At 36.0% G+C, this 24,757-nt stretch overlaps 3 protein-coding genes across 4 annotated transcripts; 2 read left to right on the top strand and 1 right to left on the bottom strand.

Annotated features, from left to right (window-relative positions):
• The first annotated feature begins 634 nt into the window (after nt 1-634).
• Nucleotides 635-10,800, top strand: LOC105791979 (vacuolar protein sorting-associated protein 53 A). Its single transcript, XM_012620317.2, has 25 exons — nt 635-794; nt 1,167-1,242; nt 1,349-1,443; nt 1,620-1,676; nt 1,901-2,051; nt 2,255-2,325; nt 3,087-3,211; nt 3,787-3,947; nt 4,047-4,188; nt 4,542-4,605; nt 5,118-5,300; nt 5,409-5,450; nt 6,020-6,124; nt 6,213-6,272; nt 6,521-6,598; nt 7,159-7,266; nt 7,361-7,426; nt 7,981-8,058; nt 8,134-8,267; nt 8,351-8,444; nt 8,576-8,653; nt 8,976-9,038; nt 9,706-9,774; nt 9,862-9,957; nt 10,068-10,800. The coding sequence occupies exons 2-25, from the start codon at nt 1,194-1,196 to the stop codon at nt 10,371-10,373; spliced, it is 2,475 nt and encodes an 824-aa protein (XP_012475771.1). The 5' UTR covers nt 635-794; nt 1,167-1,193; the 3' UTR covers nt 10,374-10,800.
• A 733-nt stretch (nt 10,801-11,533) lies between these two features.
• LOC105791977 (uncharacterized) lies at nt 11,534-13,487 on the top strand. Its single transcript, XM_052635344.1, has one exon. The coding sequence runs from the start codon at nt 12,696-12,698 to the stop codon at nt 13,356-13,358; it is 663 nt and encodes a 220-aa protein (XP_052491304.1). The 5' UTR covers nt 11,534-12,695; the 3' UTR covers nt 13,359-13,487.
• A 226-nt stretch (nt 13,488-13,713) lies between these two features.
• LOC105791976 (regulator of nonsense transcripts 1 homolog) lies at nt 13,714-24,325 on the bottom strand. Of its 2 annotated transcripts, none has more exons than XM_012620314.2 (29): nt 23,674-24,321; nt 22,083-22,334; nt 21,840-22,010; nt 21,671-21,721; nt 21,454-21,546; nt 21,212-21,307; nt 20,984-21,034; nt 20,783-20,901; nt 20,097-20,205; nt 19,874-19,996; nt 19,728-19,799; nt 19,411-19,482; nt 19,258-19,324; nt 18,846-18,988; nt 18,698-18,769; nt 18,478-18,606; nt 18,221-18,376; nt 17,915-18,028; nt 17,736-17,834; nt 17,580-17,657; nt 17,178-17,312; nt 16,945-17,019; nt 16,694-16,808; nt 16,125-16,495; nt 15,960-16,022; nt 15,795-15,866; nt 14,936-15,058; nt 14,742-14,861; nt 13,714-14,519 (listed from the first exon to the last, which is right to left on the bottom strand). In XM_012620314.2, exons 1-29 carry the CDS (start codon nt 24,187-24,189, stop codon nt 14,385-14,387), a joined length of 3,792 nt encoding a protein of 1,263 aa, XP_012475768.2. In that variant the 5' UTR covers nt 24,190-24,321; the 3' UTR covers nt 13,714-14,384. The 2 variants fall into 2 exon arrangements, 1 of the variants encoding a protein (XP_012475768.2); XR_008198894.1 differs by lacking the exon at nt 13,714-14,519 and adding an exon at nt 15,167-15,206 and having other exon boundaries at nt 23,674-24,325.
• Between the last annotated feature and the right edge of the window lie 432 nt (nt 24,326-24,757).

The raw sequence follows: 24,757 nt of genomic DNA, 5'->3' as shown, positions 1-24,757 counted from the left end.
CGACATTGTAATTGGCACAAAACAGAACTGATGGTTTAAACCTTGAGATAATTTTCAATTTTAGAGATGAAAATTGAAAAGAAGATGAATTTGAAAATTGAAAATTTAGATCAAATTTAATATTAAAATGGATAAAAACAAAATAATGAAATTAAAAACTAGAATGATTTTTAAAAAATAATGTTTATAAATATGGATAGTTTTGCTCTAACTCTTAAATAAGAATATACACGTATTTTAACGTGTTCAAATTTAATTTTTTTTACACTAATAATAATACCGATGTCAAATAAATATAATAATTGTTAATTTATAAATCAAATCCATGAATAGACCCATGAACTGCACCTATAAATTGAATCCATAAACCTAACCAATGCAGCCATAACCGAACATATATGAATTTAATAATCCATGAGCCGACTTTCTCAAACCAAACCCATCAAATTGACTTACCTTAAACTAAATGCTAAACCTGGAGCAACTCAACTGCCCAGGGAAATTGGTGAGGAAGTTGATAGCATGACCAGAATTGATTTTTGATGGTGAAAGAAGATAAGGAAGGATATGATTAGGCAGTTTGATTTTATGAATGTGTTTCAATTTTTGCAATCTTTTGAAGTTAAACTTCATCCGATGTAAATGGGGTCTATTACTAGACTAAAATGAATGTATTAATAGGCCGACGTGTAACGGGAAACCCAAAATATATTTAAAATCCAGCCCATAGCTACCCAAAACAGAAAAGACTTGCTCCACTTGGTGTCGGAGATCGGCGATAAAAATTTTCAGCGGTAAGAACGAAATAATAATTTTCTTTCCTTTCTTCAATTTTATTTTATCTCTAGAGAAGTTTCACTCAGGTATCGACTTGATGACACGAATTTTTTTAAATTTGATTTTTAAGGAAGAATTAGTGATTTGTAGATCATTAGCAATCTTGATCTAACGAATTGCATCTGATTTTCATTATAATTTGTATGCTCTCTTTATGTTTTCCTCTAAAGTTTGGAGATTATTGTAATGTTATTCTCGTTTCTCAATTTTAGCTTGAAAAGAATTAAGAAAAAGAACATTTAGCACGTACTTGCTTTTGTTGTTTTTTTCCCCTCTTTATTTGGATCCATCTTTTAAGCTTGGGTTAAAACTGTTTCTATGGCTTCCAGGTCGATAGGATCGGAATTTTGGAAGCAATGGACAAAATGAGTACTCTAGAGTACATCAACCAGATGTTTCCCACAGGTAACTGATAAAAAGGATTATTGGAAATCTAAATACGGTTAATTTCAGCAGGATTTGCGATAATTTTGTAACTGGCATTGATGCTGCACATATTTTTTATGTTCAGAGGCTTCTTTATCTGGCGTTGAGCCACTAATGCAAAAGATACAAAGTGAGATCCGTAGAGTTGATGCTGGAATACTGGCTGCTGTTCGCCAACAGGTTAGAAATATTTCTTATTCATTTATGCAGTGTATTTTTTTATTGGTTTTGCATCTCACTCATGTGAAAATCAAATGTCAAGAGAATTTATCAAATCTTTCAACTAGGATATATTGCAGTTTGCCTTTGGGAAAGTTGAGGTAACTGTAAAAGGTGACAAGCTATTTTGATTACAGAGTAATTCAGGAACCAAAGCTAAGGAAGATCTTGCTGCTGCTACACATGCTGTGGAGGTTAGCTTGTTTGAATTTTGTAGATGCTATAGATGAGATCCTTCATACTATTTGCATCAATTTTTTCCTCATACAAGCAATTTTATAGGGTTTCAGTTGTACTATTGAGAAAATAATTGTTCCTATTCTGATTAGTAGCACGACTTGGAAAAGAATATAAAATTCCTCTCCCCCTTTGGGCCATTTTCCTCTTTCTTTCTGAACTCATGGTTTTGTCTGCACAGGAACTAACATATAAAATCCGTGAAATAAAAACAAAAGCTGAGCAAAGTGAGATGATGGTTCAAGAAATATGCCGCGATATCAAGAAGCTGGACTTTGCTAAGAAGCATATAACCACTACAATTACAGCTCTTCATCGTCTAACCATGCTAGGTCAGTCTTTTCTTTTTGGGTCTTCTTTATCTGTGCTTGTGTGACACCTGACACCTCACCCAAGTCTTAGCAATGTAATTTGTGATCAGTCATAAAATATGCTTACATAAGACTATGTTGGTTCTAACCTTTGGCTGCCTTCGGTATTTAGGATTTAAAAGAACTTGCTTTTTAATATCAATTCCTTTTTCTTGTCATGGCAGTCTCCGCTGTAGAACAACTTCAAATTATGGCATCAAAACGACAATATAAGGAGGCAGCTGCCCAGTTAGAGGTATGTCATTTCTGAGTGTATATTTTGTTTGCCATCTCTTAAGAAGCTACGTGGTGTTCTGTCATTGAAAGTACTAAATATCTTATCGGTGATCTACTTGTACTGGCGTCAAAACTATTTCATTTCTTTTGTTTTTTGATTTGAGATTGATGGCTGCTAGAGATGACTGAATACCTATGGTTTTGGTGAAACTAATTCTGGCATGCTTTGATTCATTGGCTGAATCTACAAAGGGCCTTATCATGAGTATAGATAGAACACTTCACTTTTTCTTTGGCTTGTTCAACTGCATTTGTCCTCTCTTCTGCTTTGGTGTTTTGGAAGAGTTAAACTTTTTCTTAGGTTTTCAGACTTTTATTAAATGTATAAGGTGGATAAGCTACCCCTCATGTTGAGAATTTTTGCTTAAAAGAAGGACAACCTAAAAACCAAAGTTTTCTGGATGGCACTAGATGAATGCATCAGTCTAGATCTTCTTTACTTAGAGATGCTTACCTTTTCCATTAAGCTCTCCCTCTCCCTTTTTTCTTACTTTTCTCTTAAAAGTTCTTTTAGTCCCTACTTGTTCTATGGTTTGTTTATGTCGTCTTTTTTACTTCGTAAAATTCTATCTTTGTGATGTTTCATTTAATCATACTATTTATATCCATTTAAGGTATCCTTTTTTGCGTTTTGTTTGTTTTCTTTTTCTGAAGTTTGCTTTTCATTCCCTTTAACAAATCTGGTTCATCTTAAGAAGTCAAATTTATCATGCATTTCAGGCTGTAAACCAGCTATGTAGCCATTTTGAAGCCTACAGGGATATCCCAAAAATCACAGAGCTAAGGGAGAAGTTTAAGAGTATTAAACAAATACTGAAATCTCATGTCTTCTCTGATTTCTCAAGGTAAGTGATATATAAATTTGATGCTGTCCTTTGGTATGAAACTAAAGGTAGCTATTTAGAAGCTAATTGCCAATATATTTCATTGAGACATTGCAAAATCTTAATATTCATGAAGAAATTTCATTAAACTTTAATTAATAGAATTAAAGTGGTTCTATATATGTAGAAATGACAAAATATGGAACTTACACATCTGAAAGTCCGCAAGTTCTCAATAAGTATTAAGCAAATGAAATAAAAAAAAATTAAATAAAACAAAATTGGCTCTGTATGCATAGAACTATAACTTCTAAAGGTAATTTTTTACATTATTGCTGAAATTTACTAAAAGGTGATCTTTAATGTTGTTAAATCTTATCTTTTTAAATGTTGTTTTGGAAGAATTTCTCATGCTGTAGGGGGTGGTGCCATGGTGGTTTTGGGGGTTTTAGAGAACCTAGAACTCCTTATGGTTCTTGAACAATTAAATAAGAATTATTACTGTGTTTATATGGTTACAGCTGTTGGTTCTTCCCGCTAAATTAATTATTTAAATATACCTTTTGTATTTTATAAATTTGAGGTTTTAATTGCAGCTTAGGAACCGGCAAAGAGTCCGAAGAGACAAATTTGCTGCAGCACTTATCTGATGCTTGTTTAGTTGTCGATGCCTTGGAGCCATCTGTGAAAGAGGAGTTAGTAAATAACTTTTGCAGCAGAGAGCTTACTTCATATGAACAGATCTTTGAAGGAGCTGGTTTGTGTGGCTCCATCCTCCCATCTTTAATATGGTTTCTATGCATTAAGCTTTTGCAAACTTTTCATGGTTCTGATTTTTGAATTTTTCTCTAATTAGAACTAGCTAAACTGGATAAAACGGAACGAAGATATGCATGGATCAAGCGTAGAATGAGAACAAACGAGGAAATATGGAAAATCTTCCCTACCTCTTGGCTTGTCCCGTACCGTCTCTGTATCCAGTTCTGTAAGAAGACAAGGTATGTATTATCTAGGACAGCATAAGTACTTCTAGGATGGTTCAATAACTTATATAATCTTCATTTTTATTTAATTGAAGGAATAGTTTCAAGCATTTGCAACTTTTCTTTCTTTAAACAATGGTCAAGTTAACATTCTAATTTTTTTCCAAGAAAGATTCTAGAGAACTATTTTCTGGGTAAAGTAATGACAAAAAGAGTTTTTCAACCTTCTTTTTTTTTTGGAAAAAAGACTTAATGAGATGATGCTGAGTTATACTACAAATGAATTATTGGTTGTCCAAAGTGAGTGGGAAACTGCAGCATACTATCATACATGATTTAAACTTTCTTACTTGGGATTTTGCTTCCAGGAAACAATTGGAGGGGATCCTTGACAACATGAAAGAGAAGCCTGATGTTGCAACGTTGCTGATGGTAAGCCATATTTTCTAGATCTTCGGCAAGAGTCTTGCAAAATAATCAACTCTTCAGTATAAGTAGAAACTGGTATGCTACCTTAGTGTGTTTGACTCCCATTGCTTTTAGTTTGGGTACAATAAAAACAACTTAATTATAGATGCCATAGTAAACTAGCTCCTGTTTTTTATTATATCTTGCAAATGTGGATTATAGCATGGAATTGTAGTACAAAATTAATGACAGGGAAGAGGACTAGAGAAAAAAGTGTTTTTATTATTTCTCATTATTGGTCAAGCTTAGCATATTTCTTTTTTCTGATACAGTTCTGCTGATTATTGTCAATCTCATCCTAGGATAGTTGGACTCAGATGATCAGTATCACATTTCTGTTCATTTTACTTATTTTCTGTTGTTGGAATAACCATAACATGCTTTAATTTGGCAAATTTCAATTTCATACTTCCTTACCCGTGAGTTTCTGTAAGCTAGTTTTAATTCTGAAGTTTCTTATGCTTTGGATTTTGCAGGCATTGCAAAGAACTTTAGAATTTGAGGATGAGTTGGCAGAGAAATTTGGTGGTGGTACTCAGAGTAGAGAGATTGGAAATGAAATTGAAGAAATTGGTAGGCAGAATAATAGTCAAAGTGCATCAGATATTCGAAAGAAGTATGAGAAAAAGCTTTCTGCACATCAAGGAAGTGAAAATGAGGTATGCTTCACAGTCCACACAAAGATCACTTCTCTCTGTTATGGAAAAATCCTTCTGCTAGAGAATTACAGAATCATGTTTTTTTCTCTTCGGATGTTGTGTTGACAGGAAAAGGATGGAAACAAAGATTTGTCTGCACCTGGAGCTGGGGTAAAATTTTAATCTTCTATAAGATTATTTTTACATATTGTTCGGTCATGGTCAAGTGCGGAGTCTATGCACTAATGGCAGAAACTTTATGTTGGACAATTTGATTACTTTAACGTGTCTTACCTTTAGATCTTCTGCATTTCCTTGAGAAATTGGAAGGTGATTGGTGCCTAAAGAAATTATTTACTGGTTATGTCTACATGTTTTTCTGTAAAATTGCTTTTATTCTGAGGCATGCACGTCATCTCAGACTGTCTTTATGGGTCTCATTGAAATGCTGGAGTAACATGTTGCCGTCTATTTCAAATTGAATAAGTGTAATTGCCTACTCTTGTTTTTCTATATTGTAGTTTGAAAATGCTATATCTAAGAAGTTATCTAATTTCACACTTTGAACTTGCATTCTGAGAAATAGTATCTGCCTATGATTTTTCTAAATTAGCATATAGGAAAATATATTTTCCATCTGCATTTTTGCATTGTCCATTGCATTACACCATAGTGTTTGGCTTTTAGCTTTCATCTCGTAATTTTGCTACTGAAACGGTCTTTAACTCATTTTCTGGCAGTTCAACTTCCATGGGATTATTTCATCTTGCTTTGAGCCTCACTTAATTGTATATATAGAATTAGAAGAAAAGACGCTGATGGAGAATCTCGAGAAACTTGTTCAGGTAGTTCAGGCATAATAAGGATCATTCTTCAGTACACACTTTCTGCTAATTTTTGGCACTCATATTTCATTGACCCATTGTATGACAGGAGGAAACATGGGATGTTGAGGAAGGAAGTCAGAATAATGTTCTTTCCAGTAGTATGCAGGTAAGCAACTGCATATTCCGACTTACCTGCATGTTAACCCATCATGTCTTCCTAAACAATGCTAAGTATTTTTCTTTTTACAACTCAAGTTGATTGCTTACGTCTTTTTCTAGTTTCCTACAATGGGTACACACTGTTGTTTAGAGAGCAACTATGTGCTTATATTGATTTGCAGATTGTTGGTTAATAATGTATTGCCAGTTATATTTAGTATATTCTTTGTATTGACTTGGTCTTTCCTGTGCTAGTTGTTTCTTATAATCAAGAGAAGCTTAAAGCGATGCAGTGCTCTGACAAAGAGCCAAACTTTATATAATTTGTTCAAGGTATTTTCCTCAAATCTAATCTTGTTTTTTCTTGCATTGCAGTAACATTTATTCTTTCTTGGAATGAAAATAATTTATTCAATAATAATGAAAGCTAGGAAGGCTTCATAAATTCAGATGGATGGGACATGTTGATTCCTTGATCTTTGACTTACATTTTGCTTTATTTGACAAGAAAACCCCAACTTATCAAGAAGGCCAAGCATATCATTTTTTGAACTACTGAACCAAACATATCTGGTTTTCTCTCCATTACTATCCAATACAAGTTTAATCACCATTCACAAGTATGATTTCCACAATTCATGGATGGGTCCTATACATTTGAATGGTGAGGATTAGTCTATTTGAAAATAATGGATAAAGCTGTCAAAGATTCAAGATCATTATGTGCATAATTTCTATTGTAGAAGAAAGTTCTGTAGGTGATTCTTCTGGTTAGATTAAACTCTTACCTGTCAAGAACTATATACAAGTGATCTTAAGGATCAGAACAAATTACAAGGGAAAAACTTGAGGTGGTTGGTTAATGCAGTCCTAAATAATCTCTCCATCCTCAGGTGTTTCAAAGAGTCCTCAAAGCCTATGCTACAAAGCTTTTTGGGAGACTGCCGAAGGGTGGTACAGGGATTGTTGCTGCAGCCACTGGTATGGATGGGCAGATAAAGGTATAGTCTCAGTGTGATAACCTTTGAGGTGTTTGTGTAAACTCTATGCCAAATGCTAATGTTTTATTTTGCATTTATTGGCAATGTTTGACAGACATCTGACAGGGACGAAAGAGTGATCTGCTATATTGTAAATTCAGCTGAATATTGCCATAAAACGGTCAGTTTCTCTAATCATGGCTTCCCTGGTTACCAAATATTGGAATGTACTACTACCATTTTATTCCTTGTGCCTGCTTCTTTGTGCATGCCATACCATTTATTCATATCAAAGAATTATGGGTACAATAGGAAGTAAAGGGTATTGGCTTTCTTTGTGATTTACTATGGGTGAATTAGAGCCAGGAGCTTTGATGTCTGTTTTGCTTAGTTTAAGCATCATAAAATTGCAGCATAGCTACTGCATGTGTGAATAATTATGCAGCAGTCATTAATTTTGATGTAGTTCTGTTTCATCTTCATTCTTCAACTATTTAATGGTATTATAATCTACTAGTTCCTTTTTTTTCCCCCTAAACAAGTTAGAATCTTGGTCTCACTGATGCTTGAGGTAGGGTAACTTCACTGCATGGAGCATCATAGCAATATTAAACATTTCAAGTAGGCGGTTGTTGACTATGCTGTTATTCTTAGAGACGAACTTAGATTCATGCTTACATTGATAATGAAAACTGATTTTAGAGTTTTAGTAACCCACATCTACTTTTTCGACAGTCTGGTGAACTGGCTGAAAGTGTATCCAAAATCATCGATTCTCAATTTGCAGACCGGGTGGATATGTCTGAAGTGCAGGTATTGCATACTTCATAACAAATTCATTTTGCAACATTGCTTCTGTTGGTTCTACAAGGTCTTGCTATTTTACAGGATGAATTTTCAGCGGTTATAACCAAATCTTTAGTAACCTTGGTGCATGGCCTGGAAACTAAATTTGATGCTGAAATGGCTGCAATGACCCGTGTTCCATGGGGTACCCTTGAAAGCGTTGGGGACCAATCAGGGTAAGATGCATTCCTTTTTAAGATTTTAATTTCACCCAGGCTAGGGTCAACTTTTAAAAGGAATCTCATTGTCTTTGTGGCAGATATGTCAATGGCATAAATATGATCCTTAGCAGTAGCATTCCTGTACTTGGGAGCCTTCTTTCACCTATTTACTTCCAGTTCTTCTTGGACAAGGTAAATACCAGAAAATAGGGGTCTTGCACTATGTCTCTTAACATGGTTTTCTCTTACTATTTTCCTTTTCTTCTCTCTTTCCTTTTGTAGATAGATATTTTGTGCAGCTTGCTTATTGCTAATTCTTGCAGCTTGCATCATCGGTTGGCCCCCGGTTCTACATGAATATTTTCAAATGCAAGCAGATATCAGAAACTGGAGCTCAACAAGTACTTTTCACATATTGTTTCTCTCAGTTTCCTTCTTGTTCTTGTGGTTATGTAATACTAATATTGCCATTACCTCTATTACTATATCTATTAACTTTTTGTGAATATTAGCATGCAAGGCAAGGTCAATTTAGATGTTGATACTTAGTTGTTTAAGTCTTTGTGATGTGCGCTAACTTATTTACAATTACTTATAACGACCATGTATCAACATTTGAATGTGATTGAATGGCTTCTGATAACAAAAATGGAATTTGGAAAAATTGATACCGGAGCATTGAAGTATATTAATGTATAAAACTAATGGTATATTGTATTGCAGATGCTGTTGGATACTCAAGCTGTAAAGACAATTCTTTTGGAAATTCCTTCACTTGGTCGACAGGTGAGTTATGCATTCAAATGAATACTCATGATTTCCTGTTCATCTACTGGTTGTTGCGTGTGAATATTGGTTGTTGCGTGTGAATATTCTAGTTATCCAGGTTTAAGGCATTTTTATTTCCCTTATTTAGCATTTGAGTATCACATTTGATGCTGCAGTTAGCTCTTACTGACATAACTCATGGTTTTGCATCTCTGTTTTCGGCAAGGCTGCATCACCTTTTAGTTGTGGAGTGTGCCTATTCATGAAATCACGCTTCTCACAGCTCTTATTGAATTCATTTGCTATTTTGAAATTTCAATAATTAATCCACTCTCACTGCGGAAAAAAATTGATGTTGGAAAGATGCGTGACATTGTATATTTTATTATTTAAAAGGACACTACTGTATTATGGACCCATTGAAGTGGGCCCTCTGGTCTCTGGTACACAAATTGTAAAGATGTGGTTTATGCTTGAAAACTTATTGTTCGATTGGTTTCCACCCCTTCATTTCGGTACTCTATTTGTTTTGCAATTTCAATAATGAAGTTATCTCTGGTATATACTTAAGCATTTGTTTCCATTTGCATTTTCATGATCATCCTTTCTCCTGTTTTTGCAAGACAAGGAGAAACTGAGGGTGCAAAAAAGAAAGAACTGATAAACTTTTAACTTCTATTGGCAGACATCTGGTGCTGCTGGCTATTCAAAATTTGTAAGTAGAGAGATGAGCAAAGCTGAAGCACTATTGAAGGTTTGTGACAAAAAGTCTGGTCAGCTCTTATTCTATCAGGTTATGGCCATCTATCATAATACACCTTTGCTCCTTATCATTACCCAGGTTATACTATCTCCTGTTGATTCGGTTGCGGATACATACCGTGCATTGCTACCAGAGGGAACACCAATGGAGTTTCAGCGAATTCTAGAGCTTAAGGTGATTGACTTTGATTTCAGCTTTAGCTGAATGTCAGCTTGAAGTTAGGATATCATTAAAATGATTCAATAACTTTAGATGACTTAAAAATTTAAAAATTTCATGAGCAGGGCCTCAAGAAATCGGACCAACAAAGTATCTTAGATGACTTCAACAAAGGTTCGCCAGCAATCTCACAACCTTCTAGTGCAGCACCAGTTGGGCAATCGATGGCACCAGCCCCGCCTGCCAGTACAGTTCCAGCCATTTCAAATCCCGCTTCAGCTGGATTTATTGCTTCTCGGGAAGATGTGCTAACAAGAGCGGCTGCTCTTGGACGTGGTGCTGCGACAACAGGGTTCAAGAGGTTCCTTGCTTTAACCGAAGCTGCCAAGGACCGTAAAGATGGACCTTTCAGAAAGCTCTTCAATGCATGAGTATTGCAAATATGCCTCTGTTATATTCTCTTCTCTCTTTTTGGCATGTTTCTTTTATAACCTTTTTTCTTCCCCCTCCCCCCCTCTTTTTTTCTTTCATACAATTTTGCATTAGGAAACAAAATGTATTGTGATGTCAAAGGTGGAGCAGGAGCAGCATTTATTCTTTTTTTAGTTATGAGCTTTAGTAACAGTAAAAAAAATTCCTAACTCCAAGATTTTCAACATTGGACAGCGATTTGAAAGGGTTTAACAAAAATTCTCTATGACGCGGCCGATTCCTAAACGCTGTACGCCATCTATGAGACACGGAGTGGTTGTTGATTCTAGTCTTGACTGTTGAGTAGGTGTGTAACGTTAAGTTGTCAAAAGCTCAACTTCTATTTTAAATTGAAGACTCAAAAATAAAGATTTGAATTTCTACTTTGATTTCGGTTGAATTTTATTTTTAAATTATTATTTTAAATCAAAACAAGGCTCAAATTGTTCAAATTCTATTCATCTTTTATATTTAGTAATTAGTAAAAATAAATTTGATTTTGATGTTTAATTTAAAAAATAATCAATTTTGAATTTAAATTGAGACTTTTTTCTGTGTACAAAACTTATTTTTACTTATAATCCCTCTCAAAAAATGTGTTTAAGCACAGGTCTTCTTAATTGTTGTAATAGCAACAATGTCAATTGTGTTAAAGTTCAATCGATAATTTAATTGAGATTTTTTTATATTAATTAAAACAAAACAAAAAAAAAAGAGAGTAAGTCCTCAAAGTACTGAGTCAAGTACGAAATATTCCCTTCTATTCAAAAAGAAAGAAAAGAACAATGTCAATTAAATAATTATTTAGATAAATAAGGTAAATTTTGATAAATAAGGCTAAGGGAATATAGATATCAAAATTTTATTTTAGCTTTTTAGTTGTATTTTAATTAATTATAATTAGATTCTCGGCATTTATAATGCTTTCAAATCAATATTTTAACTATAGTAGTTAGTGGTGTTAACTATTTTGATTTATTAATGATATTACAAAGTAGAAAAACATGTTTCAGGTGTACATTAAATCTGATATAATAAGATGACTCTGTACATTTCTAAATAATAAAAGTAGCTTATAAAGCCTGATTTTATTAAGAGAATTGTCCCGTACTTACCCGTGTTTTTTTTTTTTTTGTCTTTCGTTACATTTATATTTTTCTTCGTGTCTTGAAATAACAAAAAGGAGGTTACTCAAGATAGAAACCGTGTTGAAATGTCCAAGCAAGCTAAGATTATGGATTGGGTTAATGATTAATGGATTAGGGTTTTAATTAGACAAATATGTGTAACCTCGGTGCTTTATTGGTGAGCGTGGATTGAGAAATGCATTTCATCGACAAATGCCTCGGTGCTTATTAAGGGGTCGCCAACAAAGGAATTCAAAATGAAGCAGGTCTCGCCTTTTCTTTTTATTCTTGTGAACCAAAAAGGTGTGGATGATCAGTCTGGGTTGCGGATCAATTGATGGAGATTTGGCAGTCAACTTGGGGGGGGGGGGGGGAGGATTTTTGGGTGAATTTCATAGACGCCTATTTGCAAACGAAGAACCAAGGTCTTATTGCCAAATGGTGGGCATCGGAACCAGGCTCTAAATATGGCGCTGCCTCTTCCAAACTTGAAGGGGCATTGTTAGCTTGGCCAATTGCGACCTGCCATCAACCTAACTTTATTAGTAAATCGTTAGATTGTTGGCCCAGGAAAAGAGATTTTCTTTTCTTGCCGCAAGCAAGACCCTGGTTAGGGACATGAACCTGTACGTGATTCGATTAGGTAATTGTGGGTGTGTGTTTTTGGCTGGTGGAGAATCAAGTATGCCCCATCCCTTCATATTTTGCATGAAAAATATATGGTCATCACTATGTGTTGACGGTTGTGGTTTATATTCATTAATCCAACGCTTCATATCATTTTGCTGTTTTATGATTTTCATGACAAAAACTCCCCATACCATGCTAGGGTCAATGAGACCACGAGGAACAAACTTTTTGAACAATCAAGCGTGGCCGCCCCACCCCAAGAAAGAAAATCAGAATTATATTATATAATTTAAAAAAAGTCAAAAATCAATAGTATTATGCTAATTTTTAATTTTTCAAAACACATTTTATAAAATTTATCAACTGTTCTATAGTGGTTGTTTCAAGGATTTCCAAGCATCCAAGAATAAAGGTACGTAATGGTTACCATCCAAGCATCCAAGCATCCAAGAAGAAAGTGGAAGAAAGCCGATATTGTGAGAAACCGCAACCCCCAACTCTTGTTTATGTAAAGAGAGGAGGCGCATGGGCATAATAAGAGAAATCCCAGTAGCAGAAGCAGCAGCCCACAAAGTTTTGGTTGAAGAATTGGACGATGCCATTGACTCCATCACGGGTCGCCCACTCACCGGCTCATGGGTGTGGGACTCCGCCCTTGTTTTGTCCCGCTGGATTCCCACCCACCTCAATTTTCAAGGCAAGTCTGTCCTTGAACTCGGAGCTGGTGCCGGTCTCCCTGGCTTGACCGCAGCTCTGCTAGGTGCCAACCGAGTTGTACTCACTGACGTCCAACAGCTCCTTCCAGGCCTCTTAAAGAATGTTGAAGCTAACGGCTTTACAGACAGAGTGGAAGTGAAACAACTGGTTTGGGGATTGGACGACAGTGGAATAACGGAGTCAAGCACGTTTGACATAGTTTTGATGAGCGACGTGTTCTTTGATTCAGAAGATATGATAGGATTGGGTAAGACGCTTAGAAGAGTCTGTGGAGAAGCTACGCAAGTTTGGGCTGCCACAGAAATGAGGCCATGGACTGGTGAATGCCTGGATCAGTTGATGGCTCAAGGCTTCCAAGTGGTTGAGCAAGAAACGAGTCAACTCAGTGTTCACGCAGCAGTACAAGATTCTGATACCTTCTTTGCCATCTTTCAAATCAAGCCAACGCTTGCAGAGAGTTCTCAGTCTTGACCAGCACCTCGATTTTAAATGCATGGTCAAATTCTGCTGCTATTAGTAGTGTCTATAGTTCTTATGGTTAGATCTTATTAGTTCTGCACTATACATAAAAGTAAAATAAAATTAATCCATGTTTTTCAATTGAATGTAGAATTAACCCATTTAATTCATATAATTTTCAATCTTAACATAAATAACAAACTTACTACTTTATACATATTATAATATATTTACCACATTGAAATAACAAAATTTAATTAAAAACTTGAAATTAGACAAACAATAAAAGTGAACAATTTAAAGTAATTGAAGTAAAACTCACGCTACAAGATATATTCTACAATTAAACATTGAATGCTAAATCTCATCAAGACAAAAGACACCTATTATATCATTAACAATGACGCCAAGTCAAACAAACCCCAATTTCTCACATTTTATATGATAATAATGTCTACAAGCACTAGAAAAACACTAACATATCGCCATCATTTGCTAACAGTAGTGAAAGAGTAATGTATAATTACATGTCAGGAAGAGCTGAAAGGATCAGGCGATTTTCCCCAGCCTGCTGTACAAAAATTGTCACCTGTATCTGCTTTCTCTGTATCATCATCATCATCATCATCATCAATGGGTTTATTCATCCCTGTAATTCAAACAAACCCACCTGCCCTCACTTTATCATCAAACCCTTTCAACAAAACCTTATCATGTAAATGCTCTCTTTCTTCTTTTTTTTCAAAAACAATGCAACACTTCCAAGTAGGTATTTGGGGTTATCCTTTTCTTTCTCAGCACTGGATGTACCGCCCGTGTTCAAACAACGCCCCTTAATGATATAATCCTTACTCCAATTATATTTATTCCCCATCAACTGGAATCATCTTACAGGTTACGAACAGGAAGTTAACTGACCTCAAACTGGCAAACATTTTGCACTTGAGAGAAGGATATATTTGGGCATACAAGGACAGCACAAACCAAGTTGCTGATTGCAAAGACCATAACCCATCAAAGCCAAATACATCTTTATTCTTAACCATTATAGTGAAGATTCTGGTTTTGGGAACCCTGGCCCTGCTGTGGTTGCTGCTGTTGAGGAGACTGCAAGTTTAGTGGCTGTGTGTTGTAGTGTGCAAAGGGCTGGGAGTAGAGAGAGTTCATCAAACCCTGCAAATAGATAGCCAAATACTCCAATTTATAATGCAGAAAAGAACTTAACAAGGTCACAAAATGCATGGGCCAAAACTAAATGGTCAGAAAATATGTAGCCGCATCACAATGTGAGATTTTAGACAGATTAACAAGACCAAGACTACCACTAGTGGCTTAAATGTACAAGCATTAACAGAAAACTTTATGGTTAGAAAAGGATTATTAAATCCTGCAAACCTGAGACTGAAGCTGGTTGGGATTAGCCGCACCAAAGTGGCTCTGTGATGCATCATCTTGTGAAGGATCATTAAAGCCAGCCTGAGTAAACAGGCCTTGTGATCCATGATTCATGTAGTCCTGTAAAACATAACTTCGTTAGAAAAAAAAAAGGGAAAAACATTAGCTAATCACAGCACAGAACTTTGAGCAACCTGAGTCATGAAATCATTTCCAGCACCAAAACGAGAATACCCAGCTTGAGAATTCTGGTTTAGGAAGTTCCCTGGAAACCCACTCTGAGCTCCTTGTGAAGCATAATCAACCGCATAGCCACCCTGTGAAGACAACATAAAAACACATTATCAAGCCAGAAATAAGGAACATTTTTTTCTATATACAGATAATTACAAAATAAAGAGAAACTAATGTGAAAATCTAAATACCTTCAAGCAAATACATCATCAAGCAACCCACATTATCAAACTGGAAGTCAAACAACAAAAGAAACTTCCTTTTTTTAATTACAGAAAATTTCAAAGAGAACTTAAATATCTTAAGTTTTAAGGTGGAGAATTTAATAGGATATACAAACCACACACAGATAAAGGAAGCAATGTGAGGCTTTTGACAATAAGCCCACCTCTCAACATACATGACAAAATCAACAAAGAACAGGCAACCCAAAGCAAAGGGCAAAGAACATAGCTTTGATACAAAGTAACTCAAACCTAACTTCAAAAGCAAGAGAACTTTTAAGGTGGAGAATCTAATAGCGTATATAAACCACATTTAGGTACAAGAGGTAGGCATATGGGACTTTGACATCTTCAATACCACTTTCATTCTGTAAGGTAGGCCCCAAAGAAACATCTAGCAAATTGCTTTGATAGTTTCTTTCTCTTTCCATAAGGTCAAGGCTTGGGCGCTTGGCAGGTTGGCAATAAGCCACTAGAGCAATCTCCAACAAAATTCAAAGCAAATACCAAGCAACCCCACTAACTGATGTATGACGTACAGGATTGAGATGATAATATTAATATAATGACAATGCTAGAAGTAAACAGCCTCTACCTGCGTTGAAAAATCAGCAATGTTATAAGGAACATGTGAGCCTTGGCTTTTGAAGTCCTCACCCAAGAAGTCCTGTGGGATGGTCAAACAAACCAATTATAAGTTATCAAGAACATAAATTGCAACTATGGAAGAAAATTAAAAGACTCATGCAAGACAACGTACCTGGGACGTTCCTCCCATTGAAAATCCATCACGAATTGTCTGGCTTGCCCCTTGGACGGGCATCTATTTCAGATGACAAGCATGGTCAGAATCCCATGATATCAAAGAACATAATAAATGTACAAAACTAAAACCATAATAGAAGAGAAAGGATAAAGTACTGACGTTGTTAACAAATCCAGGTTGAGATAATGGACCACCTACAGATGGCTGGCTGTTTGGGATATCCAGAGGAGGGAAGTTAAAAGGAGATCCGATGGTACCGACATTTTGCTGTGTGCCTTGCTGATGTGGGAGATGATGGCCAATAGGAGCACTGGCATTACCCCGACCAGCCCCAAAGCCTCGACTTCCTGGTTGAGGGACTTGAGGAACAGCTCTCACTGGTCCATGTACAGCTCCACGGGATGGAATAGCATAAGGCTGAGAAGGAGAGCCTGGAAATGGTGGAAGAGGAACCCGGGGCATTGGGAATCCAGTAGGATGCACTCCAGGCTTATGTGTACCATTGGGTGGACCAGGAGGCATATAAGTACCTGCAGTTACCAACATGAGAAGGCTCACATTATATTATAAGCAGCTAAGAATCACCCTCTTCAACATCAAAAATTCAGTGCCAAAGGCATACTCTATTGCTATTGTGCATCTCAGTAAAAGAAATATCAGTGGCATGTCTCAGTGCAAATGATATAAATGGCATACAATTTGTAGACTCAAGATGCTCAAGCGCTTACCCCGGGCACGGCTGCTTCTTCTATCAATGTTTGGACTAGATGAGGCAGCCCCAAAATTATCATTAGGTACAATGCCAGGTCCACCACCAAAGAACAGCCTCCGTTCATTGTAGATCTATAAGAAACACAAACATTAATATTCACATCATCCTTGACAACCTCTAAAAACTAAATATCAATTGGGAGGCAAGGAGCAAAAGCTAAAAATTTGAACAGATAACAAGCACTTTCTTTGTATTCCATACACAAACCTTTTTGGGCTTTTGGAATTGAACCATACTCTGCTTCAAGTTATTGAGGGGTCCTTCAACCAGACACTCATTTTCCTACAAACATTAGCAGAAAGGATCAGTGACAAGAACAGCAAGATTCTCTGTAGTACAATCAGCATTAAGCTACCTTTAACATTTACATATGCTATGTACCCAAAAAACGAACATATAATATGCTAATAACCTGCTTTTGAAGAAAAATTGAAAGGTACCTTGTAATGTGTCAATAAACCATTCCATAGAGGCTGTTTGCTAAGAACTTTAGGGTTTCCAAGAATTACAATACCATATCGAGCACGTGTTAGGGCGACATTAAGCCTTCGAGGGTCATTTAGAAAGCCAATACCCTAAAAAATAGATAAAACAGTTAAAACTAGTTCTTCTCATATTTAAAGCAAAGAGAGTCAGAGAAGGGTAAAATATAAGCATTAAGCTTATAACGAACATCATAACTAAAGGTTGATCCAGCAAACAAATGAATAAAATTATGGAGTCAAAAAATTAAAACATTAGTTATATACAAGGCAGACAGATAATATTCAGTCAGACTGAAAAGTCATTCAAGCATATGCTGCAAGTTTAATTCAAAATCCTGAATCAATATGTTAACTAACCTGATGTTCATTACTTCTCACACAAGACACAATGATGTAATCCTTTTCCCGTCCTTGGAATGAGTCAACACTTGCAACCTGATGTAAATCCCACAAATTAAATAACAAATAACTATATTATGATTTTTATTCCTAAAGTTCAAATAAACAAATTACCTCAATTTCCTTGTAAAGCTGCTGCCTCAAAGAACCATTTCTTGACATATAGTTCACAATATATGCCCGTTGTCCCTCATAAGGTGTTATGACCCCAATCTGTAAAGTATTAAATTTTTTTTTTTACAACCTGATATCAATCTGAAAACGAAAAGGAAAAAAGAAGTCCAGAAAATCACCTGACTGGGAACAACACCACTCCTCAAGAATGTGGTAACTATCTTTTCAACATTTGCAGCCTCAGTTCGATTGAGATATGATGTTCCACTAGCACTAATCTCCTCTTGTCCCATCTAAAACAAAACTATTTAATTACAAAACATAACCATGAAATAAATAAACTATTAGCAAAATTTGTAATATATGATGTTCTTCCCATTCGCACCCACACTTAGCGCCACAGGGTGATGGATAAAGAAGAATATGAATGGGGGGTGAAAAAAATTGTATTTTGATTGTTACAATGTTACTTAAAGATTCAATACCTGTACATAGAAAAACATGGGACGATTAGGCACAGGCCAAGGGAAATCAATGCCTGATGATTGCCTTTCATTGATTGTCACTCCATTTTGTAATGTGCCTTCATAGAAACTGTTAGAAGGAAACTCTGACAAACATGGGTGCATACGGTATTGAACCTAAAATAGAACAGAACATTTACCATCAGATAAATGCACGTTTTCTACTACAAATCACATTGAAATGAAGGGCAAAACCAGCAAACATACAAGGACATCACCTGCAATCTAATAGGTTTAACACCAAGTAAAACTAGACGTTCAAAAAGAGACTGCGCTAGCCCAGCACGAGCTGCTTTCTTGCACATTATAACAGGACCAAGTTGGCAATGATCACCAACAAGGACAACCTAAAATAAAAATAATAACATTAGAAGAACAAAAAAGAAGCATTCAAGCAGCGCAATAAAAATTATCTCATTAAATTTTGATCATTCATACCTGCTTCACTCCAAGAACTAAAGGAATGAGACACTCAGGTTCTGTTGCCTGAGTAGACTCATCAATAAGTACCTAAATAAAGGCAAAAGAGTGTCAGTAGGTTTGTTTGTTTATTGGTTATTAAATATCACATATCTGATGTATTCACCTGGCGGAACCTAAAATTGGCAAGTCTGGGATCTCCAGCCCCAACACAAGTGCAACAAATGACATCAGCACTTTGTGATATTTCCCTCTCTGTTGCTCGCTTCAATGCTTTGTACTTTTTCTCATCACTGCTTGACAACTCACCTGTAAATTTGGGATTAGAATAACAAACATTGTGGCATTTTTAAAATTTTCAATTTCAAGAAATGACTTGCACATTCATCATTACTTTGCAAGTTAATTGAAGGGTTCCTTTTCATCTCAGTATAAGCAGGGTCATATCCCTGTAAACTCTAACTAAAAACATTTCGACAACAAGAAGAAAAAAACACCAGCAAACAAGGTAACAAGAAGAAAAAAAGCACCAGCAAACAAGGTTTTTCATCATTGTCAACTGGACAAAGTATCCCAACCTTGTTCATCTTTCAATTGTTGTAACTTGTGAAGTTCACTCTTCTCAGATGTATCAAGATGTCGGACCTGCATGCAGAAATTGCAAATATGAATAATGCTATGAACAAAAAACTGTTGAAGAGCAACAGATGGAAGAAATAGACACCACAAACCTGATAATGCAATGTCAAATGTTCAACAGGAGAACTGACAGCTTCTCTAGACTTTGCACAAAGCCTTACAACCTTCGGACCAAAAAACACATTAGTAACAAGTATGAATTTACAGATAAATACAAGTTAAGCCTTGAAAATACTTAATCATAATTGCCCAGAAAACTAAGACTGATGCATATTATTAGTTAAACCTTCAAGATACTAGAACATAGTTCCCTTGAATCTAATATGATTAATGCATCATAATATACACCTTTGAAGAAATGAACAATTAGCATAACCACGATCTGACTAGAAGAGTTTAACTTCACTACCTTTAACCCAGTTGTGCTTATCTTTTCAGCTAGCTGATCAACAGCCACATTACTTGGAGCACAGACCAGAACCTGATATGAGAATCAAATATCAGAAATATAGACAGAACAAAATACGAACTATATATGAGCCTCAAAGTTGCTACCTGCCCCTGCCCCTGTTTGGCCATGTGATAGACAATGGCGGCAGAAGTCACAGTTTTTCCTGTGCCAGGGGGGCCTTGAATCAAGCTTATAGGCTTCTGAAGAACACTCTTCACTGCAAAAACCTTTCCAACAAAAGAAGGTCAACACAACTTGATACCCAAAAAGAAATGTTATTTAACAAAATCCATCTAAGCGAAGAATGTGGGAAAAATGGGTCCATACTTGAGATGCATTCAATTCTGGCAGACCAGGTGCACCAAAACGACGAGGCAGTGTATTACGAACCATCTGAACCTCAACTTCATGGCCGAGAAGGTGATGGTAAATATATCTGCAAGAAATTAACAAATTACTTACTTGGAAAATATATCTGCAAGAAATTAACAAATTACTTACTTGGAAGGGACAAAGACTTCAAGTTCAACAAATGCATGACCTTTGAAATAAATAGGAAAAAAATTTTGAATGCTAGACACCTAGCTGAAATAAAAGTGGCTATCTTTTCCTTGAATAAAGAACAGAAAAACAATTAAGGCATGCCATCCAACTGAGCAGTACAGTTTTTTTAGGTTAATGTCAGACAGACCTATATTTCAACCCATGCATGGCATATATCTAATCCATCTTAAGATATGTATAAGAAACTATATAAAGAAGGTTATAGTACACATAGACACTCAAAAGCATCTAGTGACTGGTGTATTGCAAGTCAAATAATTAAATAGACCTACCTTTTTCCCAAAAAAATTTTATTTCTTTTATTGACCATTAAAATTGCTACCATGGTACATGTACAAAAGGAAAATACTAACACAAAAAACTCGCAAAGAAAACATATGATGATATCTGACATTACAATCTAGAATAACAAGAAGCAAATGCAAAGAAAACAAAGTGAGCCAACATACCCACTAACACTTGTTTCATCAACTGCAAATGTTTTCAATGCCCCCTGCATCCGGTCAAAACTTGTACTTTTCCATACAAAATCAACGCTAAACCCATGGTTCACATCAATAGGAACTCCCTACACCACAACAAGAACAAATTTTTAAGTACCTCCCCAAAAGCCAAAATCAATCGAGAAAACAAGGAAACATGAGAACTACCTGACTAGCACGAAGCTCAAGTGCAACCTCCTCTTGTGCCGTTAGCTTGATCTGAAACAATAGAAAGATATCTCATAAGTGTGCTCTTCAGGTGCACCAACTGCACAAACCTTGCTGAGGAATACGATAAATCAGGTTTTCCACAAACAATACACAGAACCGATGTCACATATGTACAAGCACACATCAAAACCAGAACTGAACCACAAACTCACTAAGGACACATACCACATGCCCAACAGCCTGCCACACTGGATGTGCAGCATCTCCTGAATAACGCAGTCGCAACTCATCACCAGGTACAAGACGGAGTTCATTGTCTTCCTACAGCACCACAACTTTTCTATTAACTTCAAAAATAAAAAGAGACCTTGTCATACAGGGGCAAGTGGGGCATTGACCAAAAACACAATTACATCATGGAATAAATTCAGAGAAGACAATTAATAAAAAACACTACAGTAACGCACCTTTGGAAAGACAAAATATGCAATTCGTTTCTTGTTTAGCCCGATATCCCAACGAACTGTGACATTGTCCTTGCTTTGAGATTCTTTCATCATCTGGCAAAAAATGCAAAATATTGATTTAGACATGAAGATTAAATTTTAACAAATAATTTAATATCCCATAAACAGTTGAGGGCAGCTGGTTGGACATAAGGAGTGTGAACATGATGATCCATACTTTATCATAGTCAGCTTCAAGCTTAATAAGAGGTGCGAAAACATTTTGATACTGCAAAAGAAACCATCAACATGATTAGTAAACCACATTTGTAGACTTTATATAACTTCCTGTAATTTCACAAAAATAATGCAAAGCCAAATAGTGCAATTGTTGCAAGTGCGGGTACCTGATAAGCATCTTCATACTTCAATGCCACTGGCTGAGGTTCATCATCTACACCAGGCTTCTCAAGATCTTCAAAGGAGGCATCAGGATTTGTCTTCCAAAGCTCTTCCACCTTGTTTATTTGTTGAGCACTTATTTGTCGAGCCCTTAACTGTTCTTGTTCAGAAGGGATCTGTGTAAGTGAAATGTATTAGTAAGTCCTCAAACCGTTAGTTTATTTTCATGTGATTCAAGGAAAACCAACCTTAACCAACCACTGCAGAAAGCACCTATCATCAATAAGGGGGCACCACTGACTCAAATCCCAATTCATGTCCTTCAAAGCATTGACATTCAAACAAGGTTCTCTACAAAGAAGAACGACAACACTCTCTGTCTTAGCAGATATAAAACCAAGAAGAAAAACATTTCTGCATCCACAGTTGTAGCATTCAAGAATTGTTTCTCCCAAAGGACTATCCTTATGAAGGCAGACTTCCTTGTGTTTGGATCTCACCTAAAAAGGAACAAAAAAACAAACTCAGTAATCAACAACTTCCAGTGACTACCCCAACTGCTTTATCCAGCACACTAGTTAATACTTTCAATAATCTCGTTCTTAATAACACACGCATGTAGTAAAAGCATCTCAGATGATGTTCAACAAAATATGGAAACACACAACTAAAAGGAACTTTTTCAAACAGAATAACATGGTTAAGTGAAACTGCTTTCCTAGGCAGGCTTGAATGACAAGGTACAAACTGAAAACTTAGTCACAAACATTAAATGTAGTCCCAATTGTGTTAAGCCCATTTTCCTGCAGCATTATTAGTCTGAAGCAAGCAAGAAACAGTTGTTTCTTTGTTCATGAAAAAGCAAACTATTAGATTGCAGTTTGTGTTGTCAGATCTTCTGGGTTCAAGAATGCAAGATGGGAAAAGAGAAAACAGACATGGATGTGCCTGCAAAACAAGTGGATGCAACAAAACCTGCATGACTATGAAAGGCAGTTACCAAGCTACAAGAAGATACGATGCTTAAAGTACAAGATAGAATGGTGCGCATAACATTGGCAACCATCAACAGTGGTCCTCAGCCTGTGTAAAGTACAATAAGCAAAACTGATTCCTATAATCAAGCAAAATGGTAATCAATGTTAAAATTCCAACAGGAACAAAAGACAATATCTGGAATGAAGGCCTGACTTCTAATAAATAATAAAGTTTCTGTCTGAAGATATTAAGAGTAACACCTGACTTCTGATTGTCTTATAAGCAAACTCCTTAAATTAAGGGGGAAAAACAACAGATTCTATAACAGCCTCAGGAGTGTAACACTAGCTGTAAGAATTTCTTAACAGTCTCAATAGAAACGAAAGTCAAAACATGCTTTCAATCAAAACCCAACATCTCTAATTTTGATTTCAGGATAGCCTATAAAAGGAAGACTATGAATAATGCCATAACTTCATGTGCTTATTCACAATAAATGTTGATTTCAGGTTAAGCTTGCTTTTTAAAATTTAGGCAAATTTTTTTGCAGAAATCCCTACTTTAAACTTTCAAAACTGTATCTATAAACCTAGTATGAAACTTAACCGTTTAAAAGCATAAACAATCACATGAATCATCCCCTTTCTCAACCTACATGCATTTTTTTTAAAGCTCAACAAAATCCGAAGCCAATACCCTAAAATAAAAGCACCATTCCTAGTTAATGCATTCTCTCCCTAACACATGCCTTCAATATTTCAACCTAGATCACAAACATGCGAATCTACATCAATGTCACGCCCACTAAGACTTAACCAGTGCATTTTTTCCTTAAATAAGAAATAAAAGGAGAAAACTTACGAGATGATTAACAATATGCGAGCCGGATGTATTCCCTCTTGAATTACAAAACCACTTCCTACACGAAGGGACATTACAGCGAACCACGCAAGCCGGGTTTGAAACCCCACAATACCGACAAGAATGCTCGGCGAAATCCCCTTTTCCGTAGTCATACCCGCCATCCTCATCCCCGACCGTCTCCTCAAAATTCAATCCACTGATCCCCGTGGCTAACGCATCGACCACGGCCGCACTATTGCTAATACTACTGCTATGGCTGTTGTTATTGCTCGCTACGCCACGGCCAGCGCCTTTCGAAGCGCTAGAGGGAGAAGAGGAAGCAGCAGTGTCCGAGTGGTGGTCGGAGCCGGATCGTTCGGCGGAGTGGGCGTCGGAGGGTGTCGGCCATGAACGAATCGGATCACGGAAGTCCGTGTACTCGAAATCGGACTCACCTTGGGTGTTGAATTCGAGGAAGGTGTAAGCGTCGGTGGCTGGGTCAGGTTGCGAGGCCGTCTCGTATTGAGAATCCATAGAAGAAAATTTTCAATGCCGAAGCGTTATGTTGAAGATTGAGATTAGGGTTTTTGATGTTTGTTTTCTGAGTTATGGTTAGGGTTTGGTTAGGAAAAATAGTAATAAAAAAATAGAATAATGGAACTGAAAGAAGGAAAGAGGTTAAACCTTTATATAAAAATTCAGTTTGGAGTTATAAGTTACATTCATATGTCAATTTTGTTCCAAAATAGAAATACATATATCACTTCAGAGTTTTGATTAAAATCAGATTTATTAACACTCTAGTGATAAATCATATTAAAGGAAACCGTAAAACAGCTAGCATATCAAAATATTTTTATTTTAAATTAAAATTTGATTTATCTTAAATTTTATTTAAATTATAAAAATATAATTTAATTATATTATTATGTGAATTTGTTTTTAGGTAAGCTTTCGTTTACGATTTATATTCGAAATTTATGATATGTCAAGTTCGAACATGTGTCTCATTTTAAAAGTGCAATGCGCTTTATTATTAACCCAACCTATAGTAAGTAACTTACTAATTTAATTAGGTAACTTTTATAAAAGGAAGAATAAG

Source organism: Gossypium raimondii, chromosome 8 (genome assembly GCF_025698545.1).
Source record: "Gossypium raimondii isolate GPD5lz chromosome 8, ASM2569854v1, whole genome shotgun sequence".
NCBI lineage: Eukaryota > Viridiplantae > Streptophyta > Magnoliopsida > Malvales > Malvaceae > Gossypium > Gossypium raimondii.
This window is presented reverse-complemented; position numbering and strand designations above follow the sequence as displayed.